Here is a 27,719-nt window from a genome sequence, read left to right as displayed (position 1 = left end):
ACTACCCATAAGGATATAGAGGAAGAGGAGGTCCACTGGAGGACAAATTTAATGACTTGGGGACTCCAGGAACTAGTCTTTACAGACTAAACAAGGAAACTGGGCCATATCATTCCCCTCTGATTTAACAATGGACAAGCTGAGATGTGGACTAATGACCCTAACTGGCAAGTAACTCCGTAATGAAGAAGCATCAACACCATCCCTCTGCACAGTCACCATTTTGGGTTTTTATGGGTTTTGTGGGGGTACGGCTGCTCAGATGTGATGGTGTGAGGAGGGAGCCAGTTTATGTGACATCATCCTATGGCACACCTATGCCGAAACAACCACTGGGATTAGTGTTGATCCTGCAAACAGTCTCAGAAATTAGATTAAGGGTGGCTCTGGTTCAGGCGTGAGCAAGGAGGAATCCAGATTGCCAGAAGTAGGAGGCCATGGTGTACAGTGGGGGGCTTGGCCTGAGATTTCTTCAGCTGCCCCACGAATCTCTGGAAATATATGCTTTTGGCAGGCCTTCTACTCCCTACACAATCCAGCTCCCTACTCACATGAGTTATCAGAAGTACCACAAATGGCAGAGTTCCTAGTGTAATTTCACCTATCCGATGGGGTCTTCTTTGGCAGAGTATGTTATAGTGCTGTATCTGTCTTCTCTGGAAAAACAGAGGCTTTGGTGGGTATCTCACTGAGCCAGGCTTGATTTCGAAAGTTACCTGCTAATCGTCTCTTAAGAGTGATTATAATTTAAGTGCAAAGGGTCATGAAATACAGCTGAAAACCAGTGGGGTCTTAGAGGAACCTAGTAGTATTCAAATAGATGGACTGAGTGAATGAAAGCAGCTGATGGTAATAGCGTTTTAAATAGTTACTGAATTTACAAGGGAAGAATCATTGTGGGAATATGAACTCAGGGTTAGGACAGACCAATGATTCATGGTGCACTGTTTTCTTTTATTCCTATTTTCCAATGTTAATTATTAATCCATTTTCAAAATATATTTAGGGTGTCTTATTTAACTTTGGGTCACATTGCAAGACAGTTTGCAGAAGCCTGCACCGGAAATAACACACACGAAGTCAAACATAAATATCATTAACTTATTTGGGTTCTGGGCTGTATTTGAAATTATTTGCTTTTAGATTTTTGACACATTTCATGTATAAATGTAATCCCTTTGAATTCTTTGTCTTCAAGTTTTAAGGCTGACCAAGATGACAGCAAAACTTTACTAAAGTGAGAGCTTCTAGTACAAATGTTTCTATCCTCAGCATTATATCCATTCTACTAAAATAAGTGAAAAGTGCCATCCATAGCTATCTTTTCAAGAAAAAAAACCCTATATTTATTTTCCTGGGCAGTTGTGTTATTCAGTGTGTGAACAGATATTGTTCATTGTTCTTTTATTAAGTGTAATGTCACAGTGTGTCATCTGTGTATATTTCTCAACTTGCCGAGGGCCAAATGCAGGACAATTAATTAGTTTGGAGTATCAAAAATAGTAAACCAGAATAAAGCATCTAAAGCAAAAATAATTTCTTTAGAGTTGACATACAGTCACCACATGAAATTAGCCTAAGAAATAGAGGTTTAGCACCAGTTTACTAAATTGCTAAGTGCTGTGCTTAAAAACTCAAGGCATACCAAAGATATTCATGAGCAGTTGAGAAATGTAATGATATGATGTCTGAAGAGGAGGATGTTTCCGTACACAATTTGTGTGGGACTAGATGGTGTATCGATGGTACTTCCTTTGGATTCCCTGTACTATATCAAAAGTCATCAAATTCAATGAAGGAATGTTTCATAAAGAATAACAGGAAGGTACATTGGGATTCTCATTGTACGACTATCCTACTCACTTTGTCAAATGAATATGAAGTAAAGTAGAGCGTAAAGGTGTTTGCAGCATTTAATTGTGATGAATAGCTCATTCTTAACATTGATTACATTTATACCTTACAAGCTTTTTTGTAACCCATTATTCCTGCTCTGTACAGCAAGGTCTACCAACCACCGACCTACAGAAAGTTCTGTCTCCACTGGCTCGTCAGCCAGTAGTTTTGGCAGTGGATATAGCATGGATAGCGAAGGAAGCAGCAGCACCACAGGGGAGAACAATCTGTTTCCTATTCCAAGGATGTAAGGCTTTTTCTTTAATACACTGTATTGTCCTGACAGTACTATGTACATCACTTGGAGGCCTCAGGCTTCCTCATATGTCATTTCTTCCCAAGACTTGTTATACAATCTAACAGCTAATAGCATTTAACTGGATAGGACTCTCGTCAGAGTCCGTAATTGCATTTTCCAATGTTGCACAATTAGAAATGTTCAAGCCCACTACACCCATGATTCTACAGAAAAAACTAATTGCAATAATCCAGGAGCAACCTCATCCTCATCCCTTTTTGTGCACATTTGTAGAGATGGGCTTGAGTCACAAAGCACTGATGGAGAGCAGAACTTCTGCTAAATTTGGGGATGTTCAATTTGGGTTTTTAGTTTGGCCCCATTCTAGACACAGGTGCTAACAGCAAAATTCAGATCCAGATCTGGATCCAAACCTCCCCAAAATTTAGGAATTTGAATGGAGTTTTTGGTGCAGCCCCATGTCTGCATTATCGTAGTAGTTTGAGGAAGACTTCTTCATCATATCCCTTCTCTTGCCAATATAGGGGTATTCTCCACAGTTTAACAAGTTTCACCATCAGCAAGTTTATCCTTATTTTACAACACTAAGCTTTATTATTGTTAACTTTATCCATTACTTCTAATTATACCCCTTGTATCATGCTAGATAATTCCTCTCCCCTTCTGATGTTAACACTCTTCAGAAGGAAATAGATCAATTGTTTTCAGACTCTGTCTGGTCCATGAAACATTTGCCAATGGTCTTTGAAGAGCTAGCTGGTCACACCCTTGCTGGCTATGCATATTTACCCTATTCCCTGCAGCACCCAATTCCACCACTGTGTGGTACTAAGAGTCAGTTAATGCTGCTAGGAAGAGTACTGTCTATGGCTTGGCACCCTTTGGCCCTCTGCAGAGGGGAGTATAAAACATGGGGCTGTCTGAGACCTAACAGCAACATGATTGCCATTGCTAGAGAGGTGTGTGGACGCTGAGCACCTCTCTTCAGTAGAGAAACTCTGATTTCCTCCAGCTGTGACTCTGACCCCATATTTCTAAACCAGACCCACACTTTGCCAGTGCCAGGGCTATCAGCCCAATACTGGCCCGGAACCACACTAATGTTTAATGAACTTTTTCAAGTAAATCTTCCTTTCCTGTGCCTTTTCTGAGCACACTATTATCAGTTCTTGCTCTGCAGTCCTGAAATCGGATGCACAGGAGATGAAAGCAACTTTTTTAAAGGTTCTTGAATTTATAAATGAAACAAAACCAATTTGTTCTCTCGAGTTTGTGACATTCCAAAGTGCTTATCCCTTGTTGAAATGTAGTGGAATGGCAAATGACTGTAACTTATTAGATGCTAAAAAGGAAAAGAGCTATCAATCCTACTTTTAAGTTTCCCCTTCAGCAATTTAGGGGAGGGGAGAAATGAGCTCAGGCTGTAAAGTTCCATCTGATTAATTTTTTATTGAATCTTTCACTCACCCTTGCTGTAGATTAAAACAAATTGTACTTCAGAGGAACAAAAATTATTTTAAATTGTATTTTACAACCTAGATGCATAATTACTTTATAATGATTCCTAAAGATAAAATATAAGTTCATGGCATGTTAGGGAAGCCTGAGTTTTAAACCACTCTTATTTTGGGCCTAGAGGTGATGCCCATTTGAATATCTAGCTAAGAAAAAAAATTTAACAGTGATACTATGGGGATTATTTGATGAGGTAGGTAATTAGAAGCATGTCATTGCAGATGTTAGACATTGTTACAAACGTCAAGGGAAATTAATAATTATATAACAATAGAAGAAAGCATTTTATAAAATCACCACATTTGGTGGGTCATTTTTTGCATCTCTCATTATCAAAATGCCAGAGCTTGTATGAAACTTCTGAAAATTACCAATGTCACTCATACCAAACCCTGCTGGAGAATAGGGGCCAGATTCTTCATTGCCCAGTCCATTGTGTAGACTTTTACACCAGTGCAAAGTGGCAGGTGTGAAATGCTACTAAACTAGAATGATAAATGACAACACAATTTGCAGGGAATCTGACCCTGGGTACTAATAATTCTCTACAGCATATTTGCCATACTTCATAAAGTATGAAAAAAAGAAATACTTTGCTAGGCAATTAAACTGAACTCAAAAATCTGTTTTATATTTACTTTTTCCCTTCATTTTTTTTTATTTTATCACAGAGAAGGACAACTTCCTACTGTAATGTGAAATTTAAGAGCCTGATCCTCAGCTGGTGTAGCTCAACACTGCTCCATTTGACTACAATGGAACAATGCCGATTTGCACCAGTTGAGGATCTGGCACCATATCTCTCTCTCACGGTATATTGTAAGGTTACCCATTGTAAATGGGAAGAGTCAATTCAAAATTGCAAAGTTTATTTTCTGGAGGATTGTAATCATGCCTCAAAGCTAGTTGCACCTTGCTAGAATAGTCAAGGAGTAAATTGAAATAAACAAAACAGGACCAGATACTGATCTCTGTTACACCTATGTAACAGAGATAAAAACCTGCCCATATTAACCAAGTGAATAGTAGAAATAACTCTTCTTCTAAATCAAAGGAATTTTATCACACTGGTTAGCTGTCAAGATCAGACCTAATTGATGAGATCAGGGTTACAGTGTCTAAATGATGAGTTGTTTATCATGCTCAATGAGTATGAAAGAACCTTCCCTTCCGAGCCTGAACTATAGTGTCACAACAGTTATTAAAGAAATACTGTGATTGAGCAAAAATTTGTCTTACTGTACAAATCACAGTAATCTAATTTAAATATCTTGCTGAGGAGACCTCTTATGGTATAAGAGCACTGACTCATGAATGATGGAACCAAAAACTTAAAGAAACAAGGTGGGTGAGGTAATATTTTTTACTGGACCCACTTCTGTTAGTGAGAGAAACAAGTTTTCAAGCTTACACAGAGCTCTACTGCAGATCTGGGAAAAATAGCTAAATACAAGGTGAAACAGATTGTTTAGCATAAGTAGTTAATATATCTCATGCAAGGTGCAGAGGCCTGCTAACACCTCGCCAGTCATAGTGGGGGAAAGGGGTGGGGGGGAAGCTGGGGAAGAGGGGGGTTGTGTGTTATAGATTATTGTAATAGACCATAAATAGAGGTCAGATGTGAAGTGATTATTTTGTGAAAAGTGTTCACTCGTGGCTGATACTGTGTTTTTGTCTTTTATATCTTTCTGTGTGCGTTCATTGGAAAGCGTAGTGATTGACTGGTTTCACCTACATAGTTGTTATTGGGGCATTTTTTCCCTCCTTTTTTCCCTCTGACTGGAGAGGTGTTAAGGGGCTACTTCACCTTGAATGGTCCCTTGAAATACATGTTAACTAATTATGCTAAACAATCTGTTCCACCCTGTATTTAGCTGTGACACTCAGTACATTTCCCAGACCTGAAGAAGAGCTCTGTGTAAACTTGCAAGCTTCTGTCTCTCTGCAACAGAAGTTGGTCCAATAAAAGATATTACCTCACCCACCTTGTTTCCCTGATATCCTGCAAGCAACATGACTGCAACAACACTGCATATGGCCAAAAGCTGTGATATACACTGGACCCTCGCTAGAACGCGTGTTTATATAGTGCGAATTCGCATATAACGCAGTCACGGCCATGGATCCCAAATTTAATTACTTTAATTGCAATTCATTTTAACACAGTCCCCGCTATAACGTGGTCCCCGTGTTAATGCAGTACCACATCCCAAATCCCACATTCTAGCGAGGGTCTGGTGTACTAGAATGTACATGGGATAATGCTTGTGTAACAGAGATCAGTTTCTGGACCCGTGTTATTTATTTCACCTTTCCCCTTAACCATAATAGACTGTGGGGAGAGTAGAATTTGATCAAGTAACAAGGTTTCAGATTATGTGATTACAAGCTTCTGCAAAAAGAATGTAGCTTCTCTGAAGTCTCTTCCAGTTGACAATGGGAGACTTGCTGTTTACAGACACAAGAATTTCTGCATGTCCAATCAGAATCTCTGAAAAGTTATTGCCTTTTCTGTTATTTCTGAAAAATATTTGGCACCCTTGAAGGATGTCAGGAAGTGATTGTTTCTTCTTTTTTTGGACTGTACCAATACTCTTTCTGTTTGAGGATTTCTTTTGTGCTTTGGTATCTTCTGTTCAAGACTTCATTGACAGTTACAAAACTGCTTTTTTCGACAGAGGGAAGATGGGCCAGAATGGACAAGAATCAGTAAAGCAGTCAGGAGTGGGATTAACTGATGCAGAAGGTAAAATGAAATACAAACAACATTACACAGTGGTGCCTGACAGTTTATACAAAAGAGTAATTATTCTTTCAACTTTTCACGTTATGAAGTATTAGCTAAATCTGTTTTTGTATTACAGTCTTAAGGCCTGACTCTGAGGGCCCTTGCTACACCCTAGTAGTGTCAAGGGGCTTTAGTGTAAATGAGAATCAGACTGTATCTGTTAATTTAAGGTCATTCAGGAGCCACATTGCAATGAATAAGAATTCCCACCCAGCAGTTCTCATTGCCTTTCATGCTACTGGAGTGAAAACAAATGCTTAATATAGTCTATAGAACTGATTCCATGCCCCCACTGAATTCAATAGAAAGACTTCAGTGGACACTGAATCAGGCTCTTCTTAGTACATTTCAGGCTACCCACTTATTATATGAAATGTAATATGAGGAGGCTCTTGTTAGGATATAGATATTCAGGCCTGTCTGTAAAGGCCTATACTCTAAGAATTTAGGTGTATTCTTATCACTTGGCTAGTGATAGAGGTATAAAAGAAAGAATCAAAACCACTGTCTGCCAGTGTAAGGGCCTTCTCTTACTGTGACAGTTTGTGGCCCTGTGCTTAGGCTCAGGCCTTTGGCTAAGCAGCAGAGGCAGCCATAAGCTGGGAAGCGAACGGTCACATCCTCACATTCCAAACTAGTCACACTGAAATAAGGTGCTATTGGGCTGTTAGGCACTATCAGGACAGGATAGTTCCTATCACCTCCAGAGAAAGGGAAGTGCCTAGACAATGTAAAAGGAAACTTAGTTTGATAGCATCCTGTCTGGCAAGAACTCACTTATCAATAGCTGGGATGTGAAATCCTCACTTCTGTATTGTTTTGTCATTATAGTTCCCACTTTGCTGTTGTTTGTCTGTATAATCTCTGTCTGGTTCTGTGATTGTTCCTGTCTGCTGTATAATTAATTTTGCTGGGTGTAAACTAATTGAGGTGGTGGGATATAATTGGTTACATAATCATGTTACAATATGTTAGGATTGGTTAGTTAAATTTCAGGAAAATGATTGGTTAAGGTATAGCTAAGCAGAAGTCAAGTTTTACTATATAATCTGTAGTCAATGAGGAAGTGACTGGGTGTGGGTGTGGGTGGGGGTGGGCATGTGGGTGTGTGAGATGGGAACAGGGAATGGGGGTAAGAAAATTGGAATCATGTTTTGCTAAAGGGGGAAATGGGAACAGGGAATGGGAGTAAGGAAGTTGGAATCATGTTTAGCTAAGGGTAGGAATGGGAACAGGGACACAGGTGTAAGGCTCTGTGGTGTCAGAGCTGGGAAGGAGGATACTAAGGAAGGAAACTGGAATCATGCTTGCTGGAAGTTCACCCCAATAAACATCGAATTGTTTGCACCTTTGGACTTCGGGTATTGTTGCTCTCTGTTCATGCGAGAAGGACCAGGGAAGTAAGTGGGTGAAGGAATAAGCCCTCTAACAGCTCTATCCAACATTAAGTTAAAATAACCTCGTTAACCCTAGCCTGATTCTTGCTTGCATGTATATACCTGCCTCTGGAAATTTCCACTACATGCATCTGACGAAGTGGGTATTCACCCACGAAAGCTTATGCTCCAATACGTCTGTTAGTCTATAAGGTGCCACAGGATCTTTGCCGCTTTTAAAATAAAGAGACTATCTTAACCTGCAGCCTGACTGCTGGTCTTGTACCCAGATGAAGCTCCTTCAGAATATTCATTTGATGGGGAAGATCTTGGATCTTTTTATTTAAATCTATGAGGAAAGTTAGTGTCCATGACAGCGAGGACAATGTGTCTATCTGTGGCCTGTGAGGTTTCCCGCACAGCTGTCCCAAAGTTGCTCAGACCACAAATATAACACCCCTGCTAATCCTGCATGGGCATCTCTTCAGCAGATACCGACAGTAATATCTAAAATGGGTCATGGGTACACCAACAGAATGAACTATCAAAGAACAGTGTTGGTGGGAATTAGCAAGATAAAGCCAAGGTCCATAAAAGGGGGTGATTAGAATTAGAGCTGGTTGGAAGATGAGGCTTTTTTCTGTGGAAAAATCATGTTTCTGGTGAAAAATGAAAATCACAAATATTTCCTCTAAAAACATATATTTCAGTTTTGAAATGCTTCTGCAGTGCCTTATAGGAATTGTAGTTTGGTTGTATCATGCTCCCATTCTCCCCTCTAGGTCAGGCACCCTGGGCAGACTACATGATGCATAAACACCTCCCTTCTGGGTGAGAAGAGGAGTTGCACCCATCATGGCAGTCATAGTGCATCATGGGACATGACATCTCCCTGGGGAGCATGGCCTGTGTAGGAGAATGGGTGGAGAAAGTTTTTGTGAAAAAAATTTAAGTCAAAGCCTCAATTTTTCATTGTAAGACAGTTTCAGTGGAAAATTTTTGACCAGCCCTAACTAAAGTGAGTCCATGAAACTCATTTTCACTTGTGAGTATTAAGTCCCTACTTGAATCTGGGCCTGAAAGATTAGTACCCTGATCCCAGGTGCCACCTAGGATAAACACCAAAATCTGGAAAGTTATGTTTCAGTGTGTTATGCATATTTTTTATTCTCTAAACAATATTTTTAGAAGTGATTATATTACTATGATTGTAACTGGTGCTGTACAGCCTGCTAGGCTATTCTGTCAAGAGATTCCCACGCAAAAGATGTTTGCCCTTTAGACATTGAAGCTTTCCATTTTTTAATTCCTGCATTGTTGGTTTTTAGTCATCCTGTGCACTGTTTCACTCTACGTGGTGATTAAAACTCAGAATTTGAGTCTCCTCTCACACTAGACTAAGGCTGTGTCTACACTACGGACCTTATCGCAGCTCAGCTGTACTGCTGCAGCTGCACCGTTGTAAGGTTTCCTGTGTAGCCACTCTGTGCTGATGGAAGAGAGCTCTCCCACTGGCATAATAAAACGAGTGGCGGTAGCTTTGTTGGCGGGAGGGAGTCTCTGTCCACTCCGGTGCTTTTGTTTGTGAAACTTACGTCATCCTTGACCAACAAAAGTTTTGCTGACAAAACTGCTAGTGTAGACAAAGCCTCAGTATGGAGTAACTCCATTGAAGCCAAAAGAGTTATACTGGTGTGAGAGAAGAATCAGGCCCTTAGATGGGGCTGGAACCAATCTGATGAGTTCCATCTACTAGTACTCAGAGTAGTTCAGCAGTTTGGTTCAACAGTTCCAAAGGCAGCTGTATCAAAATCGGCATTTCACATTTAAATATCTTTAAACAAATATAGGGATTTAAACTGAGAAAAGCGGTCTCATGTTTGGAAAGAAGGCCAGGAAATCCCTCCTCCCGCCCTACCACCCCCCATAAGTTTAAAGTCACAGATGGGAGGCAGGGTATTTAAAAAAATACAGAGAAGAGAGGAATAGGTTTTGCAAGGCTCCTCTCAAATTTTGCACATTCTTTGTAGGTCATTAAGATGTGCAAGTATTTACAGATTATTTACAGATCTGTACTTAGATGTCTAAATGACCAAAATTAAAGGTGTGTATATCACTGCACAGGAGAAATTGTGCAGTTATCTGCACCTCTAATTTTGCAGACAAAAGAGAAAAAAAAGAAGAGAAGAAATTTTAAGGTTAAAATGTGATCCTTAATGTCCATTGCAAGAGTAGGGTTATAAGTATAATTCTAATAAATATGATTCCCTGAATTATACTTAAGGAGAGTTTGATTTATTTTACCTTCACGGAATTAATGATGCCTTTGAGTGAGCTCAGTGAGCCAAAGTATAGTATAGGACAGGAATCAAATAAATAGTAAAGCTATATACATTTGGGCTCACCTGAGATATTCCCTCCTTCACATTGAATTCACATTCTATGTTTATATACAGTAACAGATGCCTTGAAAAAAACCCTCAGGTCTTTACATCCTCTACCTTTAGAATGTTTGAAATCTAGATCCAGATTTTGATCCAAATTTTGTGATTTAGATCTGTTTCTAATATCCAATAATACCAATGCTCAGAAGCAGTGTTTACCAGTAATTATGAAAGTAAAAATAATTGCTTGAGCCCTGGCACCTCTTTCATTACAAATTAAACACTGCTCAGAAGGAAACAAACATTTAAAATAGACTAAGTTGTCATTCATAATGTCTATGTTCATCTTGCTCGCTCTCTCTCTATTTAAATTTCATCCAATAGAAATATTAGGAAGGAAACACAGGACTTTAATAGAAAATTATCTATGGATGTCTTACATAATGGGTGATGTATATTTTAATGTATGTGCATATACAAATAAACAGTACTAGATGATAGTGCACTTGCTTAAATTTTTACTACTGTCTGCATAGAATGCAATTTGATATTTGATACATCTAGACTTTTAAAGAGGAACAACTGTAGCTTAAGGAGCAGGATATAAAAAAGCTGGTGGAGCAACACATTGAATAGGTTTTTTCTCTGACACATTTGTGAATTCCCCTAAAGTAAATAGGCAGCAAGAATACACTGATGCCACTGTAGCAGTCTCAGGGGACTAGATGCTGTGCTACGCCTCCTGAGTGACATAACCCGAAGATAAGAGGAGTAGCCAAAGATAGCTTTAGCCACCTTTGCACCACTTGATTTCTAGGCTCCCATAGAGAACAAAACAGTTCCTGGCAAAAGTTAGGGCAGGCCTGGGAGCTGCTGTAACTCATGGCAGTCTGTCCTGAGTTGTCTATAGGCTCTGCGGCATTTCAGAATCCTTGTAGCACAGGGTACTATGACCACATCCATTATGGCCGGACTTGTGAGAAGAGGTAGTGTAGAGGAGTTTAAGTTGGCACTAAGCCGATCCTGCACTGGGAGCATTCTCTGTTGGCCCTTTGCCACTCATTTATAGTGACCTAAGCAGCTGCTTTTATTTGTCAGGGTAAATTGAAACAAATGTGTAGATAATCTCCGCAAAAGAGACCACTAATTCATTAGAGAGGGGTTGAGGAAGCAGACTTCAGACATCAACTGATAGTGTGAAAAGGAGTGAGCTTACATTAGAGCTGAAGGTGTTTTGTTACCATTAATCAAAGATTTGATAATGATTAAACTGTCGGGTTCAATTGGGCAGCTACAGACACTTTGCCTGTGTGTGACTGGCATGTCTGGAACGAACAGTCCATGCAGGCAAAGATCTTGGTAGCCCTTTAAGTGGTAATATTTTACAAACATATTTTTGGCCCACATTTTCTTCAGGATGTTACACTTTTCTTCAGCATTAGCCATGCATGTCGTCTTGCTCCACCTAATTTTTTTGTCTTGAGCAAACCTATTTATTATGTCTGAGGCTGGAAAATTCCACTCTCCTTTCAGCTTTTCTCTTGCTTGGTGTTTATCTATAGAGGCAAGACAAGAGTTTCATATCCATGCCAGTGGGTTCCTGTGATTCTGAAAAGTTTTATCTCCACTGGGAGTTTGGAAATAGCCAGATTCATTGTGTAAATACTGAATTGTTCGGTATATGTAAGGAGATGAGAGAAGGAGAATGCATAACCCCCCTTACTAGCAAGAATGATCCCCAATGATCCCATGTGTCCTGAATTAAGGTTGTGTTTATTTTAGTTTAACAGAACTTTATCTATTGTTTGCTACAACTTAATGCCAGCTCCATATCTCTTTAGTAGCACATTGCCTGGCAACACACTCAGCCAGTGAAACACCAAAAGAGAAGTATTAGTTCAGAAAGCTCACTGGCCGATTATGCTGTGACAGCTGATTCCAGCAGTTTCTAAAATGTACCTCTTATAAATTACTCTGTAAAGCCCAGCCTGTATGGAACTCCTTTTGACGGTAATGAGAGTTTCAATATATAAAGCACTTTCAGAAGAAGGTCCAGTGGCAGAGAGCTTAAGCTACGGCTGGAATGGTTTTGTACATAAGCACTGAAGTTCTGTCTAACTTCTCCATGGCAATTTTAGACTAGTATTCACAACTATCTATGCTATTAGCAGCAGCTATTGTGAGCTTGTCTGACGGTGATATAATACCTGCACTATTTGCTGCCTTCCAAAATGTTTCAAGAATCACAGGTATGTCAAACCATTGCTAATGCCTTTTTTTTTTTAAATCATGGTCTGGTCTTGCAAGTATTTTTCTTTAATCAATAGAAGTTTATAGTTACTGTCCATATGACAATTGATTTGACCATAATGGATATTGACCCAAGACGTTACAGAGAAAACGAGCCAACCTGAAGTGTTACCGATACTATCTAGCTGTGATTGAATAGATATTTTTAGTTTTTAAATTCATCTCCAGGAGTGCCGTGCAAGAGAAAATTTTCAAATCCTTTTAAGATCTTGCTTCAAGAGCCCGATGAGTCAAGAGACAGTGTTCTTTTTAATAGTAGTAGGCTACGGGCTTTGTGGGCTTATTGTGCCGTCCTTACTTACACTGAGTCAATGGGACTATTTGTGGAATAAAACACTACTCAGAGTGAGTAAAGATGCCAGAATTTGGTGCTGAATGAGCAAGAGAGCTATATGAAATGAGGCACTTCCTGTTTTCTGCATTAAAAGCTTTAAAAAAAAAGCTGCTGGTATGCTGAGAATGTTTCAGCCTTACGTGTTTTTTTCTCAACTGCCTTTTGATATAAAATCCCTATCGTGCTTTGTGCCATCAAGTCCTAACTCACATCTACCATCTAGGGCTCCCCACAGCATAAGATTAATCAATGCCAGAAATATTTAAAGGAGAAAATATCAGCAAGGATGATCTCTGGCACTGAAAAATTGCTTCAGTGCTGGGAGAAAGTGGCACAGAGGAATGGAAAATAAGCAGGGAAAGAAAGTGTTTGTCTGCAATTTGTCTACCTTGTGTTGACTGATGTAGCGCTCCTCCTTTGCTCTCTGAAATTCTGCTTTTCATTACACAAGTTAAAGGAATCAGATATATTTTTAAATAATGGGTGATTAAGAGGAAATGTTATTAGTGTACAGGACTAGGATCTAGGAAGTCTAAGAGGCACTGCTGAATGTCATTTTATGGCTATGTGGACTTGAGCCAGTTCCTTATCCACTAAGGATGACCACATATTTGCAATAAAAATTGTTTGTCAGTGAAAACTTGGGTTTTCAACTAAATAAAAACGTTCATTTCAGCTTTCCATGGAAAAATGTTTTTTTAATTAATCAAAAAAAGAATGCCAGAAATATTCAGTCAAAAATCAAAATACTTTGATTTGGATATGCTGCCACAGTGCCTCATGGGAGTTGCAGTTCAGTTGCCTCATGTTCCCATTCTGCTCTATTGGCCTGGCTCTCCAGTTGGACTACATCTCCCATGATGCACCATGGCTTGGGACATCCATGATGCATGACTCCAAGAGAGGAGGCCATGGTGAATTGTGGGAGACAAAGATGTACTGGGCTACTACTAATGCATTCTATGGATGTCTTTCTCCGTTCACGAATGGCTTGCTATATATTTCTTCTTTTTTTCTGCAGCCTTTGTTAATAGAGTCTTAGCAATTTTAACTGCTGATTTGGCTTTGCCATTTGATCGGCTATGGTATGATTATGATGTGGTATGATTAATTTGATTGGCTATGTTACAGTGCTGATGTAATATTCAAATTCTGAGATAAATTCCAAAATTCACAGCAAGTAAATTGGGGTTCATTGTCTGAAACTAAAGATTCGTGGATACCATTCATGCTGAAATGTTTAATTGCTTTCTTTGTGATTATTATTGAAGTAGTGTCTGACAGTTTGTGTAGTTCCTAGAAGTCTGAATAATAATCTTCCACAATGAGGTAGTTTGTGTGGTTTGCAATGAAAAAATCCATTCCTACTTTGCTTCAAGGTCTCTTGAGAACACTGTATATTTTAATTGTCTTTTTGCTGCTTGACCTGCATTGCCCCACATGCTCATCAGGTGTCTGATACCCTTGGTCATATTTGGCTAGTATTCAGTGTTTGTTATTTACAGGATCACTCTGGTATATTCCTGAGTTTCTATTCTCAGTGATCCAGTTATTATGATTCTACCGCCTTTATGTAGGCTGCTATATTGGACTCTCAGCTCATCTTGATAGTTTCAGTATTCTTGGGAGGCAGGTGGGGCTTCTCCCTTGGTATCTGGCCATCCTGACGGAATGACAGATGCCAGCACTTGTAAATCTTGTCCTGTATAGTTTGTTGGGTTTTTTTCTTATGCAATAGTCTTAGTTTCTGATTTCATGTACCTGCAGCCGCTGCCTCACTTCTGTCACCATGTTTAATAGTCAAGCATTAAAAGGGAAAGAGACACTACAGTGTAACATTCAACCTTTATTCCATCCTCCATATACACTCTGCTCCCTCATCAGGAACTTCCTGAATGTAGAGTTCTCTAAGAGTCTAGACTTCATCATACTGCATTTTCTTCTATTGTGAAGCTATTTATAGTAACAAATGGAATTTACACTAAGGGTGAATTTGGACCTGAGGGCAGAGACTATAAGGAGAGAGGAATCTGAACTATGTTGGAAAGAGATATAGAGGACAGGCCAAAGTACCTGGAGAAAGAAGTCCTTGTAGCTACTTTCTGTGGGCCCCAGTTGTGCAACTCTTTTTTGTAATGGTTGGTACTTACTCACAGTAAATCAACTGAGCTACTTGTGTTAGTAAGTGTTCATCAACACTTGTAAATGTTGCCCAGTGTGACCCAGAGAGTAAAATGCTCAACTATCCCTAAAGCCCATTTTGCTCAAAGTCTATTTGAAGGAGTTACACATTTTGAGTAAAAGGTAGATTAGTTTAACTCTGGGACTATGCTCCTCACTGACATCAAACTGAGTGTAGTTTAGAGCATGGGGAAGCAGGAAATGACATGATAAAGGGAAATTTGCCTATTGGACAGATATGGATCTGAGTTAACAGACTATTGCCAAAGTTACTGTGAGGGAGTGTTTTATTTATCATTCATATAAATATATTATTGCTGTGTTTTCCCAAGGTCATTGTGTGTTCCCTTTCCCCCTAATAAAGTTTTCCTTATTTCATACACAAACTGAATATCTGCAAGTGGGGAAGTAGTGCCTATTAAGGATGCCCATGGAAGGTATTTAGTGATCCCAGAAATTCTGGGAGGGGGCTCGAGCTGGGGGTGTTTGTTAGTTTTGGCACCCAGCTGTTTGAACCCAGCCCTTGTTACTGCCAATAGCACATGACCAGAAGGGTTACATTACTAATCCTATATATTCTAATAGCTCACTTTCTTTCCTATAAGAAATTACCATGATCAGAGTAGGCTAACTGCTTAGTGTCATGACAAGGCATTAATTTAGATTATCAAGTGTGCTGTAGAGTATCATAAAGTTTAATAAGCAATAAAGTAGTTAGAAATGGAAAGGTTAATATGAAGTGTTGCCAGTTAATGTTTGCCCATTATTCCAAAAGAAATTCAGTTAAGATTAAATATAAAGTAAAATCATATGCTGAGGTTGCGTGAGTTTCCATGCAAAAAACATGCATTCCATGTGTGGACTGAAAAAGCCCAAAATATGAAAGCGTTGTCAGTGGGCCAGATCCTTTGTCTACTTGGGGCCAGCTGCTGTAAATTCAACTCAATGGAGGTATGATGATCTTACAGCAGCTTGTGCTATCTTTTCTTTGGTTAAAGTTTTCTTACATTTGGTGAGTTATACTAAATGATTGATTAAATAAAATACAGCTCTGTAAATCAAATCTAGGGTTTTTGGGGGGAAAATTGCTGTCTCTAGCAGAAAATGGAAATAATATCTGTATAAAGAGAACCAGTATTCCTTTTTCCTCTTTTAAAGATAAGATATCAGGAAACAGATTTTTAAAGTTACCAACAAAACTACTTTTTGCAAGACCTTTTTCCCTTTAATTTGAAATACCAGATTTTCTTTCTTTCTTTCTTTCTTTCTTTCTTTCTTTCTTTCTTTCTTTCTTTCTTTCTTTCTTTCTTTCTTTCTTTCTTTCTTTCTTTCTTCTGATATATCAAATCTATACATTTTTTATTAACACACTTAATTAGCTTTAGGTCCAACTTCGATTTCAATAGATGCTGTGGTATGTCAGTGTGTCAGTCTACCCCTTTATGTAACTGAAATTACACCTACTTCTTCAAACAGTTGTCTAAACATAACTAGTGTTTATGAAGGGTGAAATCCTGACCTCACTGAAATCAAGGGGATTTTTCAGAGTTTCAGTAGGTCACAAATTTCACCCAAAGCGTTCTGAGAATTCTCAGTAATCTATGAATGATGTTATTTATTATCATGTGCTTTTTTGCATTTTGTTGGGGCAGTACCACCTTTCCACAATATGCGCAGTAAAAGACAAATGGACAGTGGGCTAGCTTCTCCCCTCATCCCAGTGTAAATCAGAATTAACTCCACCTCAGTCAGTGGAGTTACATCAGCCTAAAACTGTCATGAGAGGAAAATCAGGCCTGAAGTGATCACCAAAAGAGACGCTCTCAGATATTGTGACCAACACAGAACTATACACATAAAGTAACATTGGCGAAACCAGGAAAATTAAGTTAAAAACAGTTGGCCAGTTGAGCAACTAAGTGGCTACAAATAATGCTGCAAGGTGGAAGATCTGGGTTATTGAACAACCAGGAGATCAGACTCCATAGCATTTACAGTAACTGTTTTATTTCATGAAACAGCATTTTTGTCTTGCCTTCCCTGTGATCTCTCATTCCCCAGATTCTCATTGATTTGTGGTTTTCAGAGCTTCAGTGTACTTCACTTAAATAAGCAAGTTTCCTTTAGCTCTTGACAGTTGTTTATACAAATGCAAGAAAACATAGATCATAGAATATCAGGGTTGGAAGGGACCTCAGGAGGTCATCTAGTCCAACCCCCTGCTCAAAGCAGGACCAATCCCCAATTAAATCATCCCAGCCAGGGCTTTGTCAAGCCTGACCTTAAAAACTTCTAAGGAAGGAGATTCCACCACCTCCCTAGGTAATGCATTCCAGTGCTTCACCACCCTCCTAGTGAAAAAGTTTTTCCTAATATCCAGCCTAAACCTCCCCCACTGCAACTTGAGACCATTACTCCTCGTTCTGTCATCCTCTGCAGCACATTACCATTGGAATTCTGATCACCCATCTTGTCCGACAGAGTTCTCTGAGATATACCATGTACTGTGTAATTTCTCGCCCCTGGGCTGATTTCAATTCTGCCATCGCTAGTTCTCTTAGAATTCTAGTGAGAGCGAAATAAAGGCCAAGATTTATTAACAATTTGAACTGAGAATTTGTATAGAGCAGCAAGTTAGCAGCAGAAGCAAAGGCAACAATTCAAATTTAATTTAGGTAGCTGTAACCTCAGAAACTTAGATTTGAGTTAAGAAGTCAACCTTGATTAGCTAACTTCACAGGTCAATCCTTTGTGCTGAGTTATGTCATGTTCGGAATGTTCAGGCTCCTGGAATTAGATTGGCTCCAAGAGATCTATTTATATCGGGCATTCCCAGTGCTATAAACAGTTCCCTGGTGTTGTGGGTAACAGTTAAAAAAATAAAAACTTGTTTTAAACAAGGAGAAGAGCATGGTTAAACTGAACTGGCCCCAGCTGTGTGTGTGGGATTCTCCATTCATCAAGAGCACATTTTAGTTCCATGAGCTTTTGTAGTCTGCAGAGTAAATTTCAGTCTTGTGACTGCTGGGCAGTGGATTCCAGAGCTCTTCAGCCAAATTTGGTCTCACCCCTGGAACTTATGTGTCATTGCTGGTCTCGCATGGAGGAGGGAGCAAATCCCTTAGTTCTCCATCAGAAATCCCAGTGACTTTTCATTTGTGCTAATCCACAATAGCTGCTCCAGAGTATCTGTATATGTACGATGGGGAAGAGTTGTAAGGCGGTAGGTTGTAGTGGTTAGTGATTTCACTGGGAGTTTTGCCTGTGTAGGAAGTGAAGGATTTGGCCATTCATTCTTTCAGAGTTTGTAAATCTAATTTGCTCAGCCACTCTAATAATCCCTCTGCATAATGAGGATCTTACACTGGTTTTATGCCAGTGTCAATCCATTAATTTTAAAGCATTGAGAATGCTATACCAGATCAAACTCATGGTCCATCTAGTCCAGTATCTTGCCTCCAATGGTAGCCCGTAGAAGAAGAAGCAGCAAGAAAAACTGCAGTAGTCAGTTATGGGGTAATCTGCCACTGGGAAGTCTTCTTGTACCCCATAGTAGAATGATAGAATCATTGAAATGTAGGAAGGGACCTCAGTAAGTCACCTAGTTTATTCCCATGCATTGAGGCAGGACTAAGTATTATCTTGAACATCCCTAACAGATGTTTGTCTAACCTGTTCTTAAAAGCCTCCATGACAGAGAATCCACAACCTCCCTGGGTAATTTGTTATAGTGCTTAACTACCCTTACAGTTAGGAAGTTTTTCTTAATGTCTAACCTAAATTTCTCTTACTGCAATTTAAGCCCATTACTTCTTCTCCTGTCCTTAGTTGTTAAGGAGAACAATGTATCACCCTTCTCTATAACAGCCTTCTACTACTAGAACACTGTTATCTTGTCCCCCGTCAGTCTTCTCTTATCCATACCAGGTTTTTTTTTTCAATCTTCCTTCATAGGTCATGTTTTCTAGACCTTTCATCATTTTTGTTCCTCTCCTCTGGATTTTCTCCACTTTGTCCACACCTTTCCTGAAGTGTGGTGCCAAGAACTGGACACAATATTTAGAGATCAGTATAAATCCTGAAGCATGAACATTTATATTTCCTCCCCAAAAAAACCCTTTTTTGAGTATTTCCAGTTATAATTCTTATAATGTGTATAATTTTGTACTAGCCCTTTGAATCCTTCAAAGTTCTTGAATTCAAGAACATCCTGTGGCAATGAGTTCCATTGTTGAATTATGTGAATTTCAGTGTATTTAGATGCCTAAAGATGCATAGATAGGTGTGTATTCAGTCTGAGATCAGAATCAGGCCTTATGTATTCACAGAGTCACATGGAAAAGCATTTAACAATCCAACAGCTGGTTTCATGCTCTGTCTCATCCTCACTATATTATTAATTAATATTTGTATGTGTTATTTAGTTAGCTGTGACAATACACTCAGTGCTGCACAAGACACTGAAATAAAGACAGTTTCTATCTCAAAAAGCTTTGTTTACATGATAGACATTATAGAAAGTTAATATAAATTTGGCAGAAAGTAACTTTTAAGCACATTTCCTTTAGTTGACAAAAAATGCTAATCTGATTCAGTGTGCAGTACTAAAACAACTGCTGTGCTCAACAGCCAGTGTAATTGCCAATTGAGGTGCTAAATTCTGAAATTATTTTGTACTAATAAGAACCACAAGATAGTGTCAATCTATTTTTTGTTAGGAAAAGCATAAACTGGACAGGCCAGAATGAATATTTTGTGAAAAATGTACTTTGGGAGGAATTTGAGGTCAACACTTTACTCTCCGTTACATACAGTACAGCTCTATTGAAGTCAATATGGGTGCAACTGTGTAGCAGAGAGCAGGTTTTATCTCATCAGTGATGAAAATTATAGTTGGTCACAAACACAGTTTAAGGATCAAAACTCAATGTTAGGATCAATTTCATATTACAGGTTTCAGAGTAGCAGCCGTGTTAATCTGTATTCGCAAAAAGAAAAGGAGGACTTGTGGCACCTTAGAGACTAACCAATTTATGTTTCATATTAGGAGCTTGAGAATACGGTACTAATACTAGTCCAAATTCTACTTCCATTACGCTTGTATAGCCTGATTGCCTTACATGATATAACTCAAGATTTTGCCTTTAATTTCCAATAGCTGAAGTTAAAAGGACAGTTACAGGGGTATAATGGCAAATCTAGCGGGAGTTTATCTAAACCTCCAAAGTTTTTGAGGGGAACGGGCTTGAATATGGATGTGGTGGAGCACAGACATCCCACACCGGCCAGGAGAGCGTCAACGAACTGCTCTGGGCTCTATCACATGCACAGGCGCTGACTTTCCAATGTGCTGGGGGGGGTGCTCGACCCCCAGCTCTGCACCAGGTCCCACTCCACCCCTTCCTCCAAGGCCCTGCCCCACCTCTTCCCGCCCCCACTCCATCCTCGTTCCACTTCTTCCCACCCATTCTGCCCCCAGCGTGCCACGCCCTCGCTCTTCCCGCTCCCTCCCAAAGCCTCCTGCATGCCGCGAAACAGCTGTTTGCGGCAGGCAGGAGGCACGGAGAGGGAGGGGGAGGTGCTCATCAGCAGGGCCACCGGTGGGTGGCAAAAACTGGGGGGCAATGGGGGAGCTTATGGGGGTCTGCTGGTGTCCCACGAGTCTGCGCCTATGATCACATGTGCAATAGGTGTCAGGCTTCGGGAAAGGAGTTAAAAGGGGAGAGGAGAGCCCAGCTCAGTTGGGAGCTGGCTGGGAGGGAGTGGAGACTTCCACCTCTTATGCTGTGAGAGAAGCCTGGCTGGGTCAGGAATTGATTAGAGACTATGCCTGCCAGAGCCTCCCTCAGGGAAGATAGGTCTGACTTGGGACAGTTGTTCCAGTTTGCTACCAGTGACTTTCCTGCTGTTGCTTGGCAGGAGTGGCAAGCGGGTCTGGATGGGGAGTGGGAGGGAGCCACTTCTCACACCGCCTGGGCCTGGCTGTCAGTGCCAGGGACAGGTGCTGAGTGAGCCAGACACATGCTGCGGGGGAGAGGAGACAGCCGGGCTCTCTCTCAAGCAGCTACTGCACTGCACAGAACAGCGACCGGAGCATGAGAAGTGGCTGGTCTGGCCCCTTCCACTCCCTGCCTGGGCCCAGCTGCCAGGGACAAGGGCCGAGTGCACTGGGGGGCAAGCGGAGCAGGAGAAATACAGAGCCCTCTCCCCACCATAGGTAACTCTGGTCGAGTGGGGAGAGTGCAACAGGCCAAGCAGAAATTGGGTGGGGCATTTGACCCTACATGCGCCCCATGTGTCGCCTGTCTCAGTTGGGATTGGTCTGAACACTTTTGTACAGATTTATGAACTCAAGGAGATGGGCTAACTTAGCCCTAATTGTGTCTTGCTTAACTTAACTATTTACAGTGTCATGTTCAGAGCTGCTTAGCACCAATGCAGCTCCCCTTGGAGAACGGCATAAACCAAATACTAAACACCCATAAGAACAAGTTATTCTATAGTTGCCCAATAAAGGGCTTCTTGAACCTTCATCTGCAGCATCTATACAAGGTTTGTTTCTATTATTGGCCACTTGCCAGTATACTGGACAAAATGGATGATTGGTTTGATTTGCCATGGCAAAGTCCTATGTTTCGTAGGATATTTTTTGGACACACTATTCGGGTGAGATATTGGTCTCAAATTGCAGAAAGTTTAAGGGAACAGATGAACTCACAAGAATTATGATATGTGGGGTGAAGTTTATATTAATCTTAGAAGATCAACTGTTCTCCTCGGATTCCCACTATGTTGTGCTCACGTCTCATGAAAACAGCTGTTTTTTCAAGACATATAAAAGCATATATCATTAAGGCTGATAAAATGAGATGCTCTGCTATAGTTACCATGGCACAGTGGAGTGAAATCTCCATTACTGTGCACGTTTACTGTGGAAAAGGCCCCTTGTGTTATTACAGTATCTACAGGATTACATCAACAGGCATTATCTGTCTGTGGTACTTATATGGCCCTAATTACTGTAGTATCTCAGTCATCAATGTATTTATCCTCACAACACCTCTGTGAGATAGGGAAGTGCTGTTAACCCCATTTTACAGATGGGCAACTGATACATAAAGGAGCTTGGTCAAAGTCACACAAGACATCTGTGGAGAACCCAAGTCCTAGACTAGTGGCCTGACCACAAGACCATCTTTTCTTCTCTGATAGTCTGCCATAGTGTAATGGCCTTCTGAAAAGGAATGTAGATTTGCTAGTGTCAGTAGTATAAATGAATACCAGAGTTGATCCCTTCTTTAATTTTGAGGAAAATCTAAACTTCCCTACTTAACCATATCTGTCGGATAGACTCAGGGACTCCTTCCCCAACATGGGAACCTCTGCCTTACTGTAGGATAGCCCCAAAGTGGAACGCTGAATACAAATACCTCTGAATTTGTGCCCAAAATCTATGGCACAGGCCGATTTCTAGTCACTAGTTGCCATGGTCCATGGTCCATGAGAAGAGGCAAGAGAAGAAGAAGCTTATTTTGCTTTTCTGTTACAAGGCTAAAAACAGTGAAGCAGAACATGTGCTTGTCTAAGCTGTGTGGCACAGTATTGCCATTATCATTTTTGCATAAACTCATCAGGGTTAACATCTCATCCCATCCTACTCACCCTAACACAATATTAGAAGCCCTCTGGGAATCAAGACCAAAGCTAGTGGTTATCTAAGAAATACACAAACATGACTAACCATTCTCTATAAAGATATAGTAATCTGCTTTCCTCTGCCCCCCTGCAGCAAAACTCACCAGTGAACAAACAGGGCTTGCTTTCCTGCAGTAGTGCTAACTTGTTGATTGCACCACTGTTGTATTTAAAGCTCTTTCCCTAAGGCAGCCTTTCTCTATTGTTGACAATAAAATGGATGGTCTCTGAAAGGAGCCTTTTGTGCCAGTGTTTGGCTGCAAACAATTGGGGGATAATGCAAGGACTGCAAAGGAGATTTAATATCCTTTCAACCTCTCTAGAAGATTGGAGCTAAAAATGTACAATCAAAGCCTAAAGCAGTAACAGAAAAATATTCTGAAAGTGCTGGTTCTGTCAGTTGGAGACAATGCACTTTTACCCCCAAGTAATCACATTTTATCGGAGTTCATCTCAGACTATGTGGTGCTTATTCAATCATTCTAAACAGAGTTTGTTTAGGACTTTAGAACTAACCAGTAAGGCCTATTTTGTGTCCTCTCCACTCTGCTTTCTCCCAGATGGACACCTCTGTAATGATTTCAATATAGTGTCTTCAGGCAGCATCATCTTGGGCTATGATCTTGGGAGATATCACTAGTTAACAAGGTCAAACCTAGGAGCATCACAAGCACCAGCACATCCCAAGAGGTGATTTAATAGGCCACAGATATCCCTCATAGTCAGACTGATGCCCAGGATGGTGTTAGGGAAGGCCTGCTCGTTTGCTGGAGGTGCCATCTTGAAGGTAAGATTTAAAGCGAGGTCCTGCCCACTGCTGGTTATTCAACATCTCATAGAACTTGTCATAATTATTGTGTCTTGGCCAGATTCCCACTCAAATAATTACATTCTGCTACCTAAAATTCCCCACAGCAGTTTCAAATATACTAGTATTTTTTTCTTCTCTTTTTGCTATGTCTGTCTACAGCACACAGCACTTATACAGATATGGTCACTCTCATCACAGGCTTTATAAATGAGGTATTGTAGAAAATGTCAGTGTGCTATAAAAGCAGAGACAATTTACTAGATCCTGCTCTTTGCTAGAAAAGAAGGAGGATGGTCTTGTGGAAGCTCTACTGTTAATGTGCCCAGCTTTTGTATCCCAATACATGGTGTTTACATCTAATAGTACACACATGCCCAGCAATTCAATGTTCTTGTTTACTGTGTCTGGCAGCATTATCAAGAAGAGACACAGAATTTTGCAGCATGTGAACTGTCCTTTAGTGAAATGAAAGGTATTTCACGCACAGCTGAGAAGCCTCATACGGTATGTCTGCACTACAATTAAAGACCTGCAGTTGACCCATACCAGATGACTCAGGCTGTCAGGGCTTGGGCTGCGAGGCTGTTTAATTGCCGTGTAGATGTCCGGGCTCTAGACTGGAGCCCTGATTCTAGGACCCTGCCTGGTGGGAAGTTCCCAGAACTCAGGCTACAGCCTGAGCCAGAACATCTACATTGCAATTGAACAGCCCATTAGCCCACGCCCCGCAAGTCCTAGGTCAGTGTCTAATTACTGTGTAGACATACCTTTAATTGCAGTGTAGACATTCAGGCTCGAGTTGCAGCCCAAGCTCTGGGACCTCCCCACCGCGCAGGGTGCTACAGCCCAGGCTCCACCCCAAGCCCGAACATCTACACTGCAATTAAGCCCAAGTCAACCCACAAGCCCAAGTCAGCTGGCATGGGCCAGCCACAGGGTTTTTTATTTCAGATTAGACCTACCCATAGTGTGTTCTGTCTGTCTGGTGTTCTGAAATAGTTAAGAAAAATGGACTCTGTTGCCATAGATCGAGCTGGTAGCCTTGTCCATCATTGAGGTTGCCTGATACTTTCTTTTATAAGACCCCGTTTACAGCTGCTTATAGCTTTGTGGAAAAAATAGGATGTGATCATGTAATTAATTATAATGAATATCCCCAAGGGAGGCAAATTAAGGTTGCACAGGCAATCTTAATGCTGGCATTTCCTAATTTAGGATAGAGGAGTTTTTAGCATAATTAATGTTACATGTTGCAGAAGAACTCAAGTTATGGATTACCAGTGAAATCCTTCAGTTGATTTCTAGATTCCTAGATCAGGTGTGTTGGGCAGTATTGGGAGTAAAGATGTCCATGATCCTGCATTAAATCTTGATCCTACAGGCACTGAACACTCTGACCCCAGTCCAGCAAAGCACCTGAGCATATGACTAACTCTAAGCATGAGTCATCCCATTGATTTCACATCCTTACAGTTAAGTGCCTTTGCTAGATCAGGCCCAGAACGCTCAGCACCTTGCAGGATCCAGCCTGTAATGACAGCTGTTGGAGATTTACCCAGTTGCTCCTGCTCACTAGGTGGAGTTAAGCCTAAGGGGATGTGATGCTGATCATTAGCTCCTTGGACACAGAATTCCTATTCCACATCCCACTCCTATTTGATCCTGTCCTCTTGAAGGTTAGGGCATCAGCATACAGGACACTTGAGACTTATCTCTGCTCAATGCAGAGGATTGCACCATTGCTTAATCTTACTTCTCCCAAGACTTAAAGTGGCAAATAAGTTGCACAATATTTCACTGCAACTCTGCAAGCAGTTTCAAGATCAAGGCCATAGTCTCGCAGATCTAGGTGATGTCCTTGACTGCCAGCTTCTGTATTTGGATTCTTCCTTAGTTGAAAGATGTGTAAAAGATTATCTAGATACAGAACACATCCTACTGGCTTCACACAGTGAAGCTACACAATGTTACAGTTAGAGATGGGCAAAAATATTGGGACAAATAGTTTATTTGTGGGAAAAAAATGCAATTTTGGTCAATCTGAAACCATTCACGAGTTTAACCTGAATTCACAAAATAGTTCCATCCAGCTCTAGTTGTAATATTGTTTATCTGTTGCAGCCAACTGGGGAAATTCCAGCTCATGTGCTGCATCTTGAAACAGGTCGGAGCCCTTAGCTAGTAAAAATTTAATGATGTAAAAACAAAAACCCAATTGGTCTCTTCATTCATCTACCCTTCTTAGCTCTCCATCTCCATGCAAGTTTGCATAAAAAGCAAACTGATCAGGGGGCAGATTCTCATTTGTACTAAATAAAGATGGGAGTGGACTTGGGGGAGTGTCCACCTTTTCCCAAACCACTTTGCTCATCCTTATGTTTAAAGCAAGATATAGCCATTCCTAGATAACCTGGGTGCCAGCAGGGTGGATGTAAACCTTTCAAGGATCCCAGTACTATTACAAAGACTTTCAAGTGAACTTCTGACTAAGCTAGAAACAATTTCTTTACATTCACTGTGAAATGAATTAGATGTTCAGAGTAGCTATTAGAGCTTTAATGGGGTACTGTATTCCACAGATGAAAAATAATGACCTTGCTAAGTGGCAAATGGGTGACAGAGTGTAAATGATGCATTCTCAATCAAAAGCGCAGATTAAAAAGTGAAGGCTTCAGACAGAAGGTTAACAACTGTTGAATAATTTTTTACAAAGGGCAGTATATGAAATGAATAATTAACCAGGGATGCTGGGGAAGGAGCTGAAATGCATACTGATGCCTCTACTATAATTTATATGACGGATAAATGCCGGCACTACTTTCTAAGGTCCAGTGTGTGTTTGCTGGTCAGAAACCAATTTTATAATGATCAGAAGTGTCTCTGACACTTTCGTTCAATATTAACTGAAAATTGTGATTGCTGGCTATGTGTGGCCCTGATGAAAATTAAGAGGACTAATTCAAAAACTTTGGTCCTCTCAGGCACTCCTGTTTCAATCTGCTCTTTGATTTCAGCAGATAAATGCTCTGATAGGTCATGGGGTTCAAGTACTGTGCCTTTACTTTGGCATGTTGCTAAGCATCTCCTGTACAAGATGCTGTATGTATATCACTTCTAGTGACTAAAATGGGCAAGTTAAATGTTCAGCATCTTGCAGCAGGCAGACACCAGCTCACAGGATTGGGCCCATTGGCTGGAGATGAAGGTCACAGGTTTACAGCATTTGCTGAGCTGCCACAGCAACATAAATTACTGCCCAGATGGTTCATGTCTACTTCTAACAGTAATGAGTCTCATAAGCTGAGCCAGGCTTGAAGTGGCATTTCTATGTGGACTCTTGGATTGCACACAAGTTAAACAACCTATTTTCCGGCTTTCTACAGCACCTATGACCATAGTATCTAAGGACCAGATTATTAAAGATATTTAGTTGCCTAAAGGTACAGATACGCACCTGTCTGTGCATTCTTAGGCATCTAAATACCTTTAAAATGGACCTAAGTGCTTCCAGGTGGGGGAATTTTCTGCTCTTGTCTCCCATTTTTGGATGAGAAGTTTCTGCTTGGATATGATTCTATTTTCATTGTGCCAGTTACATGGGAAATTATTTGTCAAAGAGGATGGTCTTGCAACATGTCCTGAAAGAGGTCAGACTGTAATTTACACTCTTCTCCTGGCTGTTCACTCCACAGTTGAATCTCCTCATTATGTATTATTACAAACTGATCAGATTCAGATGAGATTAGAAGTGGACAAATGAGAGTACTTAGCTCAGGTATCTTTTGGAGAATTCATGCCATTTGAAAGACCACCTTCACTTATGTTTTAAACCAAAATATTACAGAAAAGATCTGAGGACAGGTCATGTTGGATGGACAGTGCCTTTTGTCTATGCATTTTTAACATGTTATTCCACATGACTAACATACATGTCATGATACTGTCACAGGCAGTCAACACTACTGGAAAAGAAATCTGCTTTAGCTGAAGTCATAATTGCATAGAGACAATTGAATGTTTTTGTTTTGCATGTGATATGATAGACATAAAACAATACTGAAAATTTATGTTAGAAATACATTTTGAAAGTCATCTTCAGAGTAACTATCTTGTAACGAAAAGAATTGAAATGGTTGAGGCTATCGTAAAGTACAGGGATTGTGAAATACA

General features: G+C 40.3%; 1 protein-coding gene across 1 annotated transcript in view; it reads left to right on the top strand.

Annotated features, from left to right (window-relative positions):
- PCLO (piccolo presynaptic cytomatrix protein) overlaps nucleotides 1-27,719 on the top strand; it is a 535,987-nt gene that overhangs the window by 477,886 nt on the left and 30,382 nt on the right. Inside the window, exons 24-25 of the mRNA XM_077807877.1 lie at nucleotides 2,002-2,143; nucleotides 6,349-6,416. Coding sequence (XP_077664003.1) covers nucleotides 2,002-2,143; nucleotides 6,349-6,416 — 210 coding nt within the window. The remainder of the gene's footprint in view (nucleotides 1-2,001; nucleotides 2,144-6,348; nucleotides 6,417-27,719) is intronic.

The sequence above is a fragment of the Eretmochelys imbricata genome, chromosome 1 (assembly GCF_965152235.1).
Source record: "Eretmochelys imbricata isolate rEreImb1 chromosome 1, rEreImb1.hap1, whole genome shotgun sequence".
NCBI lineage: Eukaryota > Metazoa > Chordata > Testudines > Cheloniidae > Eretmochelys > Eretmochelys imbricata.
The sequence above is the reverse complement of the archived record's forward strand: the minus strand, read 5'-3'. Positions and strand labels throughout refer to the sequence as shown.